The sequence below is a fragment of the Schistocerca serialis genome, chromosome 7 (genome assembly GCF_023864345.2).
Source record: "Schistocerca serialis cubense isolate TAMUIC-IGC-003099 chromosome 7, iqSchSeri2.2, whole genome shotgun sequence".
In the NCBI taxonomy this organism is placed as follows: Eukaryota; Metazoa; Arthropoda; class Insecta; order Orthoptera; family Acrididae; genus Schistocerca; species Schistocerca serialis.
Window position 1 is genome coordinate 93228679 of NC_064644.1, and position 18251 is coordinate 93246929.

Sequence of the window (18251 nt, forward strand, 5' to 3'; positions counted from 1 at the left end):
ATACTTCAAGAGCATTGGAATTTCGTGAACCATACTAAAACGCATAATTCGGCTTAAAATGCACATTCGTATGTAAATTTTCTTGGAGTACCAGTACTGTATTATCTCATGTTTGGTCCTTTATTATGGCATAATGCCATACGTGCACTTGAAGTGCAGCGAACAGTTGAAACTAGCCAATAGTGTGAAATTAAACACTTCATTTCAAATAAATTGACTGCCTCAACAGAAAAGATTAATAAAAGCCAAATCTCTTTAGCAAACCGGCAAAAATAACTTCCTTGTTCTGTAAGGTGATTAATGTTTCACTGTCAGAAAGGTGGAAATAAAATCTAAAACTAATAACATATTTTAGCCTTCCGTTATTACGCGAACGTATTTTAATTCATTTGATAGCTCCCGGCCACAAAAATCCATTTTGTTATCATTTAACGTGAGAGCAATAAACAAAGAGGAAACAACAAAAATCACTAAACGTAAACACAGGTCACGTGGAGATGACCCACCTCCCCACCACAACTGAGACTGCTCTGTGCATCAGCCCCAGATTTACTAATTTTCGAACCAGGGCAATATTAAGTAGTGGCACCCAGCCACACTTCTGTAACCAGAAGCGGGAGAAGGTACTACTCATACGCGACTTAACTGCGCATGCGCAAGAGCCCTCCCGCGACTGCTAATCTAATTTAAAAAGTTGTCATGCCACGCTCATCGGAGGCAATTTGTTGTTACAAAGCATTGCATAGCCTTCCTAAAGCCTTTGACACACTTTGCTGTTTGCAGACGCTTGTATGAGCACTGTTTTGTTGTTATACGGCGTATTTCCTTCGCAACTTAAGTTTTATTTTCGTTTCTTTTTTTTTTCTTCTCTCGTTCATGTTTTGTTGCTGCAGTATTATTCTGCAGTAGGGGGATACAGTAATATCCTTTGTTAGTGTATTGGTTCTTACCAGCCAAAATCACAAGAATTTAATTGAAAACTAAAACAATGAAAAATTCCCGGAATTCTAAACAATTCCTGGGTTTTTTCCGGTTTTCTCCCGGATGAAAAAATTCCCGTGTTTTTCCCAGATCTCCTGGTTTGTATACACCCTGTAGTGTATGTAAGATTCTCCTCCACTCTGGTGTCACTACCATTCAAAAAACCCTGAATCTTTAGCTTAATTCCCTTATACTATTTTGTTATTATATTGCTTCTTATTTATTCCATGAAACATTTCTCATGTTTCAGTCAAGATGATAATTTGGAACAAAAGTTTTAACAATCATCACTCAACTTGAAGAAAGAAGTAAGATGCAGTTACAACACAGTTAGGTCTAAATCTTCATACACTATTAACAACCATAACTATAAATGTTATCTATCAAAATTCTACTGCAACTATGCTAGGCAAAACAATGTTATTGCTACTAGTGACACTTTTTGTTGTCTGAAACTACTGTGGCTAAACAGCATACTGTGCTCTGCATTGCTGAAAACTGCTCCATAATGTTATTGCAATGGCCGCAATGGTTCTGCATGTAAATTTATTCCTTTTCTCATTTCACAGTTTGTTAAACACTTCAGTCCAATGGCGTTGTTCACTATGCTAATTCTTCCTTGTCATTCAACAATGTTTACTGTATGACCTATTGTTGGCTCCTCTGATGGAATGTAATGATACTCTTGACAACCACTTTTAATTTTAATACTGCAATTTCAATTTGTTTTTCCCTGCATTCTTCTTCACCAGAGGCAAACTCATTACTACTTTAATAATCAGAATAATAAGATTTTTAGAACAAAACAGTTATATCAAAACTTATTATTTCAGCAAAACACTTGTTTTTGATTACAAATCAAAAATTAGAAACATTACCTCCACTTTTACAGCTGTCACACGTTCCATGTCAAATGGGCTCTTCCTCATAGCCTCACAATCTGTGGATGTTGCATCTGCAGTGGAAAGCAGGAGTCATCAAAATATACCGAAAAGCTTATAAGAGCCTTTATTGGTAGACAATATTTTATCCAGTTCATCCATAAACAGATCTCAAATACCATATCCTCCTCTGACACCAGTAAACCTGTTAACCAGCCACCGACCAGCACTTTTCTATCACCCAGTATCTCCCTGGTCTTGAAAAGATCAGGCACATTCTTCACCAGGACTTCAAATACCTCTCGTTGTGCCCTGAGATAAGGGATATCCTACACAAAATCCTACCCGCTTCACCCAAAGTAGTGTTTCATCCAGCACCTGACCCACAGAATATCCTTGCCCATGCCTATTGCAATCCTGGACACAGTGGATTATTCCCTTGTGGTCAACCCAGGCACAAAACCTGTCTCAAATACCCACCCATCACCACTGACACAGTCCAGTTACAGCCATTTCCTATCCAGTAAAATGCAGGCCATGTGTGAAAGCAGCCATGTTATATGTCATCTATGCTGCAATTGCTGTATTGCGTTATGTGTGGGCATGAAAAGTAAGCCATTTGGATACTATCCTCCAGCACTAGTTTCTATGAATTATGCATGTAGGAATTCTCTCTCCAGCATATCCTGCATTCTATGTGCCTTACTCTGTCCCGCTATATTCCGCTAACCCCTCCCCACCTCCACCTACCTGGACAACTGCTCTCAGTGATCAGCAGTGTGTACTTGGATGTCTGTGTGTGAGGATGTGTGTAATTTTTGGTAGAAAAAGAGCAAGAGTTCTAAAGCTAGTGTGAATACTATTTTTTGTTACATGTTTCTACACATCAAACAACAGATCGCTAAAGGTGAGAAGTTGTCTTTCCCTTATTTTATGTATTATTCCATTGAGGGATTTGCATTATTGTTATCCATTACCAATTCACACTCTATTCTTTAATATGTCATACTTTCTTCTCCTTTCAGTGCCTGCCTTCAAAGCGCACACCAGTCATTCTTAGGTTGCACAATTTTAATACCCTATTATAATGGCCGAACCATGCTAATAAGTGGTCTACTACTACTCCCTGCTTTCATGGTAATTGCCCCTTTCTGATTATTTAATTCCAGTGCTGTTTTTAACATATTCTCTTCTACCAACTCGTGCAGCCCAACTTAACTGTTGGCTTAGAAAGGGTCTTTATTTAAAATTGCATAGTACGATCCCAAGTGTTTTTTTACTGTGGCATGTGTCAATTTGCCATCGAACATTTCTATTTACCAGTGAGGCTACTATTGCCTGCTTCTTTAAGACGTTATGTGACCTTCCTTCTAATGTACACATAGCTCTCTATATGCTGCCTACCATCTTATTTTCCTTATGACAGACTGTAGCTTTTCACCCTCTTATTTTCAACCCTTTATTCAGTCACTCTTCTTGTCTTCCAACCATCCCACCATGAATTTTACCTCTGCCAATTCTGAAAGCTCTCTTTAGCTCTAGCAAAACTCTAACCACACATCCTCTATCTGAAATAAAAGTCTGGCACATGGTGTCCCATCTCATGGGACTGCCATTGAAATTGGCATGTTGGGTTGCCACCCATCCTACTGAAAGAACCTTCAACTTTTCCATTCCCACCCGTGACCACAACTTCCTAGATGCTACCACTGAAACAGAAACTCACACCCTTCAACAACTGGAACAGCATTCCTAGTACCATCTGAGGAATATGTTCCAGTCACTCACGTCTTCTGTCCGCATAGGATTACCTACAGCCAAGAAGAGTTTACCACATGGACATGACCCCCCCCATTCGACTATCATAGCTCCCAAACAATGCCTTGCTGACTTACTCCACCTTCCACATCCCAAAACAAACCTTCCTCCACCTTCACAAAACACACTGATACTCTTGAACACTCATCTTGTATGGTTGTTATCAACCTTTCTGCCAAAACTCTGAACCCTGCAGAAGTCCCAGTGCCTTCTAAAGATCTCAACTTTAATCCAAAATCTAAATTTAACTATTCTGGATTTGTAATGGTCATTATTTTCTTTCTCCAGTAGAAACATTTTTCACCACATCCCCCACCCCCCACTGACAACAGTTAACCAAAACCCTGCTTAGAACATTGTTTACAATAGTTCCAACATCATTCCAACAATGATCCTCCTCCTGCCCTTCCACACTACCCTCTGGTAATCTTTCAGAAATTCCTCACCTCTAACCTGACCTTACTCTTATTTGCTAAATCCTCTGCTGTTAGTTCAATAACACTCCTAAGGAATACACACCTATGTCTAACCTGAAAACCAATCAAGGCCTTACCATCCTTTCCACAGACAATGGCTCTACCACAGCGATTATGTATCATTATCACTATGTGGATGAGGTTCTTCTTCAACCATCCTAAGCCTGTGCATACAAACCTTACAACCATGTTCCCATTCCACAAGTCCAAGATGACCTCCAGCAGATCCTCAAGGCCATAGGTCCAACCCATGACCAGGCACCTGAATCCATCTCCCTCCTCAAGCAAGGAACCCCATGCACACCTAACTTTTACCTGCTCCCCAACTCCACAAGCTCAACCCCACACATCTCCCCACTGGCTGTCCCATTTTGGCTGCATACAATGCTCTCACAGAACAAACCTCTGCCTTTGGTGACCAACACCTCAAAACTATAGCCCATAACCTCATATTCTACATTCAAGACACTGCTCACTTCCTTCACCATTTTACGGTTCATGTCCTGTTACCACCAGTCTCCTTACTGGTCATTGTGGATGTGACATCCTTGTACACCAATATCCTCCATGCCCAGGACTTTGTGGCCATGGAATGCTACCTTTCCCTAACCTTTCCCAACATCCTCCTGATTCTAAAACCCACTACCTCTTCTCTGCAGTCTCCCTCTTCCTCTGTTCTACTTCTTCCTCCCAATCAACTCCTCTATGCCACTTGTGCAGCACATGGACCACCACCTCCCTGCACTGCCTGCACCAGAATGAGCCCACAGGTACCGCATACCTGTTCTGTGTCCCTACTACCACTCTCTCCCAGCCATCATTCATTCCATCCTCTAACTCTCCCTCCTGCTTCCCACCATCTTCCTCCTCTCAACCAACACAACTCATCATCCCAGTAGAGCTTCACATCTGGGGAGTTTGGTGGCCAGCGGAAGTGTTTGAACTCAGAAGAGTGTTCCTGGAGCCACTCTGTAGCAATTCGGGATGTATGAGGTGTTGCACTGTCCTGCTGGATTTGCTCAAGTCCATGGGAAAGCACAATGGATATGAAAGGATGCAGGTGATCAGATAGGATGCTTACATACGTGTCACCTGTAAGAGGTTCCATATCACTTCAGCTGCACACGTCTCTTAACATTATAGAGCCTCCACCAGGTTGAACAGTCCCCTGCTGACACATAGGGTCCATGGATTCATGAGGTTGTCTCCATACCTGTACATGTTCGTTTGCTACATACAATTTGAAATGAGGCTCATCCGACCAGGCAAAATGTTTCCAGTCAACAACAGTCCAATTTCGGTGTCAGTGCACTCAGGTGAGGCATAAAGCTTTGCGTTGTGCAGTCATCAAGGGTACATAAGTGGCCTTTCACCCCAAAAAGTCCATATCGATGATGTATTGTTGGATGGTTCACACGCTGACACTTGATGATGACCCAGCATTGAAATCTGCAGCAATTTGCAGAATCGTTGCACTTCTGTCATTTTGAATGATTCTCTTCAGTCACTGTTGGTCCCATTCTTGCAGGATCTTTTTCTGGCCACAGTGATGTCAGATATTTGATGTTTTATCGAGTTCCTAATATTCATGGTACACTCGTGAAATGGTTGCACGGGAAAATCCCAACTTCATCACTACCTCAGAGATGATGTGTCCCATCACCTGGGCGCCGACTATAACATCACATTCAAACTCACTCAAATCTTGATAACCTGATATTATAGCAGCAGTAACTGATCTAACAATTGCACCAGACACTTGTTGTCTTATATAGGAACTGCCAATGGCAGCGCCATATTCTGCTTGTTTACATAACTCTGTATTAGAATATGCATGCCTATATCTTCGCATTTCAGTGTATATGAGGAAAGTACCAGGCAGCTGTGTCTTGAGAATGTCTTTATTGTCTGACAGGACTAGTTTTCGCAGCACATTACTGCCATCCTCAGGCCCCTGTGCAGCCAAAAGAGTACTAGAACTTCTTTGTGCATCTGTTGTGGAGTCCTTGTCATTAGTACACATGGGCTAGCTTTCCTCACAGTCTCCCGAGGAAAGCTAGCCCAAGTATACTAGTGACAAGGACTCCACAATAAATGTGCAAAGGAATTCTACTACTCTTTCGGCAGTGTCAGAGTGCGAGAATGGTGGTAATATGCCACCGAAACTAGTTGTGTGAGACGATAAAAAACATTCTCAAGATACAGCTGTGGTGGTACTTTTCCTCAAATGGTTTCAGTCTTGTTCATGTGCCTACCGAAAACTCGATTTTGTTTAATAAAATCATATAGCTCATAAGATTCTCGCCTTATAGTTCTGTTCTGTTTTGATGGTTGCACCAGACAAACAATTTTAATTTAGTTAATATATTCCAGGTTGGAAAGGAACCTTGTCATCATGCTAGAGGTTGGATACCAACCACAATCAGAAATGATTTTTACTGATAGCGATGAATGTTTTAAGATGAATATGCTGATTTATTAACATGTGGCACTCAATAAGACCCACTTTTACATTCTATCATTTGATAATATACATTTTCATATTCATTATATGATCTCTCGGATACACATCTAATGCCAAAGTGAGATCACCAGCCACTACTGTAATTTAAACAAACCCCTCACAGGTGCTACTGCACTGCATTTTATTATTATGACAACATATAACATACCTTACAAACTCTTCTGACTTTCAAAAAATATTCTAAACTAACCCAGGCTTTTTGCTGAAGCTACTAACATTTGGGCATCTGGATCACTGGTTTTGAACAGCATCTATCTATACTACTATACATGTCACTGAGCTATTATTTCAAGATGTTAGCTAACGTTTATTGGAACTTAGAACTGAATAACACAAGTGATTCCTCTTTTGCAGATGCTGAGCCGATCTTTTTCATACTTCACAGTTCTAAGACAAATACGAGATGGATAATGAAAGGTATGTAATTCCAATTGAACTGTAGTATTTTTCATAAAGAGTAACTAAAATACTGAGAGTGATAAAAAGGATAGTTGGTACTGACCATATAGCGGAGATGCTGTGTCGTAGATAGGCACAACAAAAAGACTGTCGGAAAGTGAGCTTTCGGCCAACAAGGCCTTTGTTGAAAATAGACAACAAACAAACACACACACACACACACACACACACACACACACACACACACACACACACAATCGCTGGCTGCTGAAGCCAGACTGTGAGCACCAGCACATGATGGTCAAGGCAACCGGGTGTTGAGGGTAAGGAAGGGCATGAAGGGAGAGGAATAGCAGGGTAGGGGTGGGGAAAGGTATAGTGCTGCTCATTACATTCCATCCTTTGTTTGAGGTTAGTAAAATAATAAATAGTGGCTCCTATGCTGGTAACATATTGTGACAATGTATAGGCAGGCATTCTACATTTATACTCTGCAAGCCACCCAACAGTGTGTGGCGGAGGAGTACCAGTGTTATACACATATCAAAAATGTCTCCCAATGGCAGTTAAAACGGAAAGAGTAAGAAGTAGATAATATATAAGCTGAAAATTAATCACATATATACAGAAAAAGTGATAACAAATGTGAACAATCACATGTGACAAACCCAGCAAGAAGTTCAAAATGTAAAAAAATATTTAATCATAATCTACAATTTAAAAAATGAACAGGTGTAGAGAAGAGAAAATAGTCAGAAACAAAAGCATACTGAATTTCCTGGAAATTGAGCAAAAGGGTGAGGGGTGCATGAAAAAAAGAATAAAATTTGTAATTCTTTTCCTAGTATAGTATAGTATAGTAGCCAGAGAGGAGCACTGCTAGACTGGAACCATTTGTAGGTGAGTGTGTGCCCACAGTTCATACAACACAATGTGACATGTAATCAAAGAGCAAACATTGTTGCTGGCAGAGCGAAGAAAGCAGATCATAAATATACAGCAGTAAATGACATTCACACAGATACCAGACCAGGAAACACTTATAGCCAGAGTCCACTTGGCTGTTGGAACACTACAAATACCCAGAACCAGATGCAGCATTTATTGCAGCATTCTATCACAAACACCTGTTTCAAGAGCCATGTAAAGTGCCGATGTGCATCTTTACTGATAAGTAGCTGAAACTACCAGCAAACACACATGACTTGCTGAATGTGTCATGTGGCCTTATGACAGGAAACAAGAGCTCACACGTATAGCCACTAATTTGTAAGGTAGAAAGCACAACAGAAGTTATAGAGAAGCACCCAGTTGAGAGTAATTATCTGCGAGAGGAAATCATGAGAACTGGAAATGAGCTAACTCAACATAACGACTTAAGCTCCAAGCTAATGGTGTCCAACTACTCAGAGCAATCAACAAATTCAACATTGTGCTCAAAAGCACACCTGCTTCTTAATGGTTTGAGCCTGACAATTTCTTGACAGGACTGAATGAAGCTCATGAGTAGTGTGTGCACAAAATAACTCGAGCTGTATCTGCACAAATGGTATGATAGGGTATGATACAATGGTAGTGAGGGGCTACTTCATTGCAGATGGCCACGTGTGTTGAATGGGGGCGCAATTGAATAGCTGACTCCACGCACAAATGCGAATCTCGCCTAACTTGTAAGCTACAGCACCTGAGTCTGCAAATGTTCGTGTTAACATGTTACATCAATACAATCAGTAATTCAAAAAATATAGGTGTCCATAGTCAATAGTTTCTCTCTAGAGTACCAAATTGAAATACTTGCAATCACAACACATCAACATAAGCACAAGAAGTCCAACCAGACACTGCCAAAAGACAAGTCTCATAAAACAAAAAAAATGTAGTGGAACACATTTTGCTTACTGTGAACTGTCTGTGTAAAAATGAGAATTGTGTGTCACATCAATATTGTGTGTCAGTCCCCTGACAAGCTGATTGTCAGTATTACCTAAATATAACTTTTTTTCCCTTCTTCCACATCATTCATGAAGTAGTGAACCTTTGGGAAATACTTGTAGTTGTGCTTTCCCTCTCCTTCATTCTCTTTATTGTGTGACTGGAATAACTAGCAGTTCCAGCCACCCTCTCAAGCACAGCTTTTGAATGAGGTTTTTGCTCTCTTGCTTGCCCCTTCTGAAATAAATATAATGGCACTGTACATAATCACTTGAGTCTGATAATAAACAACATGACGTCCATATTACTGGGAGTTGGAACCACTCTCCTGCAGACATCATATAACAATATGTTGAAAACAACCTCTCACTACCAACATTACTCACAGGGATTGTTTCTATTACGGGCTTCTGATTACCAACATACCTTAGTGACTGCATGTCGTTGCTGCCAACTTGCACATATGTAAATAGAGAGTTGCCAACTTCGATACATCATCCAAAAACTTCACACTGTAAACATTATAAAATTCTGATGTTTGGCAGATTGGTTAGGGTGAGTACGTCACCATTTCTACATTTTACAATTCTGGTGTGTGGCAGTTGGCAGCGCAGAAAAGCCTGAATTTTGCTGATCCACAAAGACTCGACCTCATTCTTTCTATAAAAGTAATAATAACTGTAGGAGCAGGAGGGTTGGTTCTGAGCAAGCACGAAGGAATTATCTTCCCTCTCAGCTACATTTCATTACTTAAAACCACATCCATGTATTTTTAGTAACACTAGAAAAATTGCTGATCTGAAGCCATGCAATCAAACTGGCACCAATGTTAAGTTAAAGCAGTATTTCTTCCCATCAAAATTGTGTAATATTACATAAATCTGATACATCTTTGTTCATCCACACTCTCAGCTCTGGATGATCAACTTTTTCAAGTGGAATAGCAGTTTCAATGAAAGCTGGAGTTGATAAAATGAATTCTTCTTTATCAGTTCTCACTCGTTTTGTCACTGCTCTGACATCTGTGATATTAACTTCGCTTTTGACACTTGTCATCATCAGCACATTCTTCTTGCTATACTTATGACAAGAACTGTCATTAGTATGTTTTAGGCATGTGTCCTTTCTCTGCCACTCAATTTGCATGTTGCTGTATTTACACGTGAGTATCTATCTTTCTAGTATTGTCAAACATGTAACATCCTTCTGATAAAAATTCTTTTTATCAAGAAAAACTGTCACTACCGTATTAATAAACTCCAGCATGCAGACAAATTGCAAAATATGAGACCGAATGCACCGGCGATCAACAACAATTTCCAACACTCAATACACGGCCACATCAAGTAATGCGCTGGGACACTGCTAAATGTCTTGGGCGGGAATTGTAGTTAGCAGTACGCAATATGATACAAAATATCAATATATATCAAAGGGGTGTAGAACTGATGGTTACTGGTATTCAAAATCGATTGCTGTAGCTCAAATTGAATTTCCACCATTAATTTCACATGATGTGATTCCACACAATTTCATTAATTATTTCACTATTTTGCTTAAAGGTTGAGCAAAATTTGTAAAATTTCAGAAAAATTTTGCAATTTCACACTTTGCCAAAGCTGGTGACTCTACATATTACACGCCATTGATATTACTCAGCTGACTTTCCCACTTTGCTGACACGAGTTGCAACCCTCTGCTGTTAGAGAGCTTCGAACTGTTATCATGCATCATGGCAGTGTGTAACTTAAATATGCTGGTGTGTGAAGAAACAGTGCACTGTTATCAAGTTTCTACCGTAGAAAATGCCTCCAATTGATATCCATAGAAGAATGAAAGCTATACATGGTGATGATTATATCAACATCAATAATGCGTGACACTGGGCTACTCGTGCTTGCAATGAAGGAAACCGTGGTGCTAACCTAAGTGTGTGACAGAGCTCAGAGTGGACAACAGCGTAAGGCAACAGACGAGACTAATCAGAACTGAGTGGATGAACACATCAGAAAAAATCATCAGATAACACAGACACGGCTTTCATGTAAGTGTTGCTTATCACAAGACTGTGTACAGGCTACACCTGCGGCAGAGAAAACTGTGTGCACAGTGGGTGCCTCAAACGCTCACTCGACGTCTGTCAATAATTTCGTGTGTGTTTTTAAGTGTGAGTGTGATGGATTCCTTAACAAGACACCAAAAAGTTCAAGGTGATGCCATCAGCAGGCAAAGTCGTCCCAATAGAGTTCTGGGATGTTCAAAGCATGTTGCACTTGGAATTGATGCCTAAAGGCAACAGCATTAACACTGCAAGGTACATCAAGACCTCCGAAAAATGAAAGCACGAATTCGATGGGTTTAGTCATGCATGGTGAGCACCTTATCCATGAGCATGTCAATGCCAGACCACACATGCGTGCTGCGGCATCCGCAACAATCTGACACCTGGGATTCACTGTCATCGATCACCCTCCTTACTGTACCAACTTGGCCCCATCCAATTTTCACCTGTTTCCAAATCTTAAAGAACACCTTTTAGGACTTCCCTTTAATAGTGATGAAGCATTGCAAGCAGAGATGACGTGGCTCCACCCCCACAGGCAAACAGTCTTCAGTGGCGGCATCAATAAACTGGTCTCTCATTGGGAGAAACATATTTGTTACCAGGGGGACTATTTTCATAAAACAATAAGTAGACACAAAGAGTAACAATGTAAAATCTTAATAAAGTTTGTTTTATTTAGAGAACTTTAAGAATTTACACACACAAAATTCGGAGGCATTACTTTTCAATACGCTCTCACACACTACATCAGCCATGTTCCAGGGGCCCACAGAGAGGGGCATGGGGCATGTGGCATGTGGATAGAAGTAAAAGGTGTACATTTTGTTCAAGTACAATACAATGACAGGATGTATACACGGACAAGGAAAAAGATCCCGGATTTTTCCCAGATTTCCCAACTAAAAATACACTTTCTCCTGGGTGAAAATACACTTTTTCTGTGTTTAGTGACAGTATATTTTCCCTTGGAATTGCAAAACTTATCAATCCTTTGAATGGGTATGGTTTTACACATGGGCTTAGAATTTCCCGGCACTTTAGAAAATGAAACTCAGTGAAAAAAATAAGACATGTTCTGGAAATATCTTTGATGTGCAGCAATGTGTATGCTGCGTATTTTTGTATTAAGAAAGTATACATTGGAATTCCACCAAACACCACATGTTACTTTCCGAAGCGATGCGCTTTTGTAGGCCAGTCATAGGCCCTGTCACGTGATCTCGCTGCCAATGACAGCGGATATTGAGAGCACAGGACAGGTGATGTAGTCAGCCAACAGCAACATCAATGTTAAGTAGAACGAACGCACAATCACGGAAAGTTAATAGTTTAAATTAATATACGTAGTGTTGCTACAAGAAAAGCAAAGCTTTCACATATATTACTGGTCTCTAAGGTTAATCAGCTGCAAGAGATGCTAAGTTTTCGCATATAATGTTGATCTTTTTTGCACGTGTTACACTTTAAGATATATCACACAAATGTGCGTGTAAAATTTTTAATATTGACATAAATGTCTGATCTTCAGGGTTTGAAATTCTTCTAAATGTCTTGTCATCAAAGAGTTGATTTTTAAATGAGAGTCAAACGCTCTGTGATTTAAGAAATTCTTGGTAAATTCTCGCACAAAGTTCAACTTACATAAAAGGTTATTTACTTAGAAAGTAACTCTTTTCAAACCACCATTCGCTATATTTTCCCGCGACATGTTAGAAATAGGTTCGTTTTAGAAGTTGCCAGAGAGCACCAGGTAACAGGTGCCACCCCACTTGTGAAGCTGCCATGACGTAGGAAGCGCGTAGGTACGTACGTGTAAAACATTGACATATCATACATTATGTCACAAAAGAAACAAGACATCAGAGGATACTCAAAGAGCATCAGAATTTCGTGAACTATACTAAAATGTGCACATTCAAAGTGCATACTTAAAGTGTACATTTGTATGTCCTGATTACCAATGAAGTAGACCTCGACATGATATTAAGCTTTTCAGTGTGGGTTTCAGGGTGTAAATTTTCTTGGAGCACCGGTACTGTATTATACCATGTTTGGTTCTTTATTATGGAATAATGCCATACATGCTAGAAGATGAAAACGTGCACTTGAAATGCAGCGAACAGTTGAAACTAGCCAGTACTGTGGAATTAAACATTTCATTTGAAATACATTGATTGCCTCTGCGGAAAAGGATTAATAAAAGTCAAATTTCTTTAGCAAACAGACAAAAATAACTTCACTGTTCTGCAAGGCAATTAATGCTTGACTATCAGAAAGGTGGAAATAAAATAAAGTCTGAAACTAAAAACATATGTTAGCCTTCCACTATTATGTGAATGTATTTTAATTCACTTGATAGTTCCAGGCCACAGATAAACAGTAAAATCACTAAATGTAAACATTGGTCACATGGAGACTAACCATTATAGCTCAGACTGCTCTGCGCATCAGCCCCGGATCTACGAGATTTGCTAACCAGGTCAATACTAAAAAAATTGAATTCTCAAAAATATGTTCATCTTGTAGTTCACATATTTCTGAAAGTCTGAAACATAAAACATATGTGTTTGAGGAAATGTAAGACATGTTATTTGGTCTTAAGTTTGCCAAAGTGCAATGCCATACCTCTTCATACAGCATTCTTCTATCGCACGTCACTGTATTTCGCTCCGTGGAATTTAAACGTGTATGTTTTGTAATGGATGCCATCAAACTATATTCAGGACAGTGGAAACTGAAATGTCCTGTGGTGCCTCTCCTGCTCCCAGTCAGCCAGTTTGACAGCCTGCCCCTCTTTAAAAAAATTAATAGCGGATAGGATTATTTGTAATTGGGAGAACAAGAAAACTTCAGAAAATTTGCACCCTTTATTGCCTATGAGCTAATAACTTGCTTTTCTGTGTGACATAAAATTAAATATAGGATACATAAAACCAATAAAGACAAGAGACAAGCAAGAAAGTATACATTTCTTCAATCCTTAGCTCCTAGCATTTTTTTTCTGTCTATTCTTGCTACAGCTTTACATGGCATGCTTTCTTTTGTGCGAAACAATGTATTACCTCATCAAAGTTTGTCAAACGTTTTGCTACACGAAAAATTGAAATGTCATTATCTAATGCTGAAAAAGCTGTTAATACAAATAACACCCAAAACTGGTGTGGTTTCTTGATCTGATTATATCTATTTTGTCACTGTCTGCTAGATAAAATAAAATAGGCCTTTCTAATATTGCAGCAATTTTGCAACACACACCAAATAAATGAGACTATCTTGGCACAAATGGTCATTTTTATAACACAACAGAATATAATTCACGAAGTACCAATATCAAATGCCTATTTGGCCTAGTACAAGCAAAAAAGCTGTATGTTAGGAAGTAGTTTCACATTTCATTCACACACACCAGTTTCTCAAGCATGACATCGAAAAGTAGTATTACGAAAATTTTTATATAAATTTGGAATTGTCTTATTCTTTCATAGTTTGTGTGATGTCCCCGTTTCTTCTCCTTCCTCGTTCTAACAAACTGTCTTGTCATCACCAATACTGTAGCTGTTCCTGCCATTGTCAAAATTTGTTCGCAGATTAACTTCACTAACCCTGCCAGAATCACAGGTTTAGTTATCTCGCGATTCTTCTCTGGTTAGGTGTTGTTACATGTTCATACAACATGTATTCTGTGTTACTTCCAGAATAGAACTTAAACAGCTACTAGCCGGGCACTGTACAACTGGTCATTACTAATGTAGCGATCTGGCCAAAAATTTTCTGCCACAATTTCATTTTCTTGGATACACCAAGAAGATAATACGTAATCCTTCTCACCTGTTATTCCTGTTAGTCTTTATTTCAATTCCGGTAGTCTGAATCTATAGATTTCGCTAGTAATTATAACAACGCTGATCATTCGCAAACCCAATCAACCACATAATCAGACAGCATTGGCATTCATCCGTTCAGCTTTACTCTGCTCAGCTCGTATAGCTCCATCCCCGTTTGTCTGCAGAAAGTTTATTTCTAGATGCGACGAGGATTCTCCTGACAGAGACATCACGTACACTATGCATGCATTCAAAAATCAACTTACGATTCATTCAGAAATCAACTTAAAATGTGTTCAAAAACGAACAGGGATGTGTTTCAAAATCATATGAATAATCGATAGATTAGCGTGCGCTGGATGCTAGGCACTTTGTGAAACAAGTTTTTTTTTTCCTCAAGAATATGAATTTGGCACCCCCTAGCTGCTTGCTGTGACTGCTTGCACAGCCAACAGCCACATTCCTGTAGCTAGAAGCGGGAGAATCTACTACTCAAACGAGACTCAACTGCGCATGCGCCTGCTCGTAACTGCTAAAATGAATCTAATGTTAACAATTGTGACTTCACGCACATTGGAGGCAATTTGTTGTAATGAAGCATTGCATAGTATTTCTAAAGCCTTTGACACATTTTGCTGTTGGCAGACGCTTGCATGAGCACTGTGTGTCGTCGTCGTATATGGGGCATTTCCTTTGCAATTTAAGTTATTTTCGATTTTTTCTCTTGTTTATGTTTTATTGTTAAAGTATTATTCTGCAGTAGTGGGATACAGTAATATACTTTGTTAGAGTATCGGTTCTTACCATTCAAAATTACAAAAATTTAACAGAAAACTAAAGCAATGAAAAATTCCCAGAATTCTAAAAAATTCCCGGATTTTTTCCAGATGACAAAATTCCCGGATTTTTTTCCAGATGTCAAAATTTCTGGTTTTTTTCCAGATCTATCGGTTGTCTCAGGTCGTATACACCCTGAATGAAAACTTGCATTTTAGTAATTTTGCTATAATGAGTGATGGTGAGTAAGCACATTAGTAATTTCACGAGATGTCTATGTATAGTGCTATAGAAACGTGGATAAAGAAATGTACGCAGGACCAGTATGTAGACATGTAATAAATGCGTTTCTATTATTTTACTGTGCGTCGAATCAGAAAGTGCACTATATTTTATAATTATATTTAAAAACTGCCTCAATTCATTACATTCATGCAGAAGTAGTTTCAAGTGATTTCTCTGGCTCACCTAGTACTGGATGTGAGATTTTGCCAACACAGTAACACATACCAATTGTTTCTCCCTTCCATTTTATTGTGTAATGGTGCCTACATTTTTGCTTCACTGCTGTTTTGCTCCATCCCCCTTTGACGACTAACTTATGATTGACATAGTCGGTTAATGGATCATCGTCAAATGCAATCTCACCAAAAGCCTCCAACGTTCCACATGTAAAGGTATGACACACTGTTTACCATACAGCCTTTAAATGACACCGGCATTGTAAGTCTTCAAAAGTCTTGGAAGCTGTACAGGACACATGATGATCAATGTCTAAAATGCAATGAGCTTGTGGCTGTTCTAATGTCTTTGTAGCTCTGAAGACCATCTGACGCTCTACATCCAAGATTTGGTAAATGTGAGAAAGCTCTGAGGTTACTTGGAATCAAGTAACTTTTGCGGCTTGAGCTCTCTTAGAACTGTGCAGTAAATCACACTTATGTTTGCGAGGCTTGTAGTAATAGTTTTAAATATGGCTCTCATGCTTACTGTCCAATTCTACTGTTGTATGTCCACGAAAACTCTCCAGTTATGACAGGTGGTGTAAGAACACATCATCATAAACCACGTGCACAACAACATTGGATTTACACTGTCATGGAATGATCTATCTATAGACACTTTAGTGTCACCGACAACTGCACCAGTGTCATCTGCATGCCATTCACATACACCATATTTAAAAACACTGGTAATACTCAGGAAGGTACAACTTTTTAATGTGGCTTATACATTTCCTCAGGATTTAAGCTATCTTTATATCAAATACCATCAGAATCGGTTCAGTGGTACAATCATGAAAACATAACAGATTGAGTTACTTTTGCAATTAATAATATTGGTATTAACAGAGAAGTATGGATTAAATACCTTAAGAATTGAACCAGAATTGTATTGATTACATTGAGTCATATTTCATAAAACATATCAACCAATAAAAGCATCTGCGCAGCTATGATAAAGTTCAAAATTGCTGGAAGTAAGTATCTTTTTCAAAGATTACATAGTTTTCCGTAATTGTGCCATATTCTTCAGATCAATAAATATCTTGTACTACACACATTATAATGTAGCTTATCTTCTTCATTAGGGTTCAAGCTATCTCACAACAAATTTCGTGGATATTGGTTCAGTGGTTTAGTCATGAAAATGTAGCAGATAGAGTTACTTTCACATTTATAATATTCAGTGCTTTTTTTTTTTTTTCTAAAAAAAAGTTTGAGGGTACTCCGACATTGGATATAATGTAGCAAAAATTACTTATAACTGAACATTGGATACCACCTGTCCGCTTTTAGCCATTATGTCATCAACATCATCATGGTAGCGGGACCATAGAGACTCAGCGTTTGGTGAGTGTACACATACCCATTTAGCACTACCATCGCTCACTATTAGCAGGCGAGGGCACTACATGCTTGTCGAACTGGCTGCCAGCAATTCAGTTGTCGAGAACAGTTGCTGCAGCTTCGAAATGCTTGAAAAGTCAATGACATCGCTTTTCCCACCAAAAAGTGCACTGATATCGTTCATATTGCAATTACCAACACGGAAAAATTACATAAAAAATTTATGTCCGTGAAATAAATCTTTGGCACTCTTCAAAGTTCTCAACATTGTAAAAAAATTACTTTGTCGACGAAAAAGTTTAGGGGTACACATCCCCCAGCGTTCCCCCAGAAAAACAGCACTGATAATATTAATATGGAACCATGGATCGACATGTATTTAACACGTTGAAGATTGTATAAGCATTGTATTCTAATTGTTATCCATGATTGCACTTGTGTATCAGTAAAATGAAATGAAATGTGTGTGGGGCTTTATTTTCTGGGGGATCACAGTTGGAAAGTTTGAGAGCTAGGTGCAAGTATTTTTATTTAACATGATTTTGGTGACTTGCATGTTGATAATGATAGTGGTAGTGGTGGTAACACACACATCTGGACACGAGCAGGGAAGAAAAAGCCGACCCGGGTGGGAACTGAATGCGGGATGCTGTTTTTGAGAAAAAGCAATGCTAACTACACGACCACAAGTTGTTCACACAAAACTGAATGCAGTGAAGAACTC

The 18251-nt window shown here is 39.1% G+C and overlaps 1 protein-coding gene across 1 annotated transcript in view; it reads left to right on the forward strand.

Moving 5' to 3' along the window:
* LOC126412379 (odorant receptor coreceptor-like) overlaps positions 1–18251 on the forward strand; it is a 242640-nt gene that overhangs the window by 192149 nt on the left and 32240 nt on the right. The window contains exon 6 of the mRNA XM_050081950.1: positions 7035–7097. Coding sequence (XP_049937907.1) covers positions 7035–7091 — 57 coding nt within the window. The 3' untranslated portion in view covers positions 7092–7097. The remainder of the gene's footprint in view (positions 1–7034; positions 7098–18251) is intronic.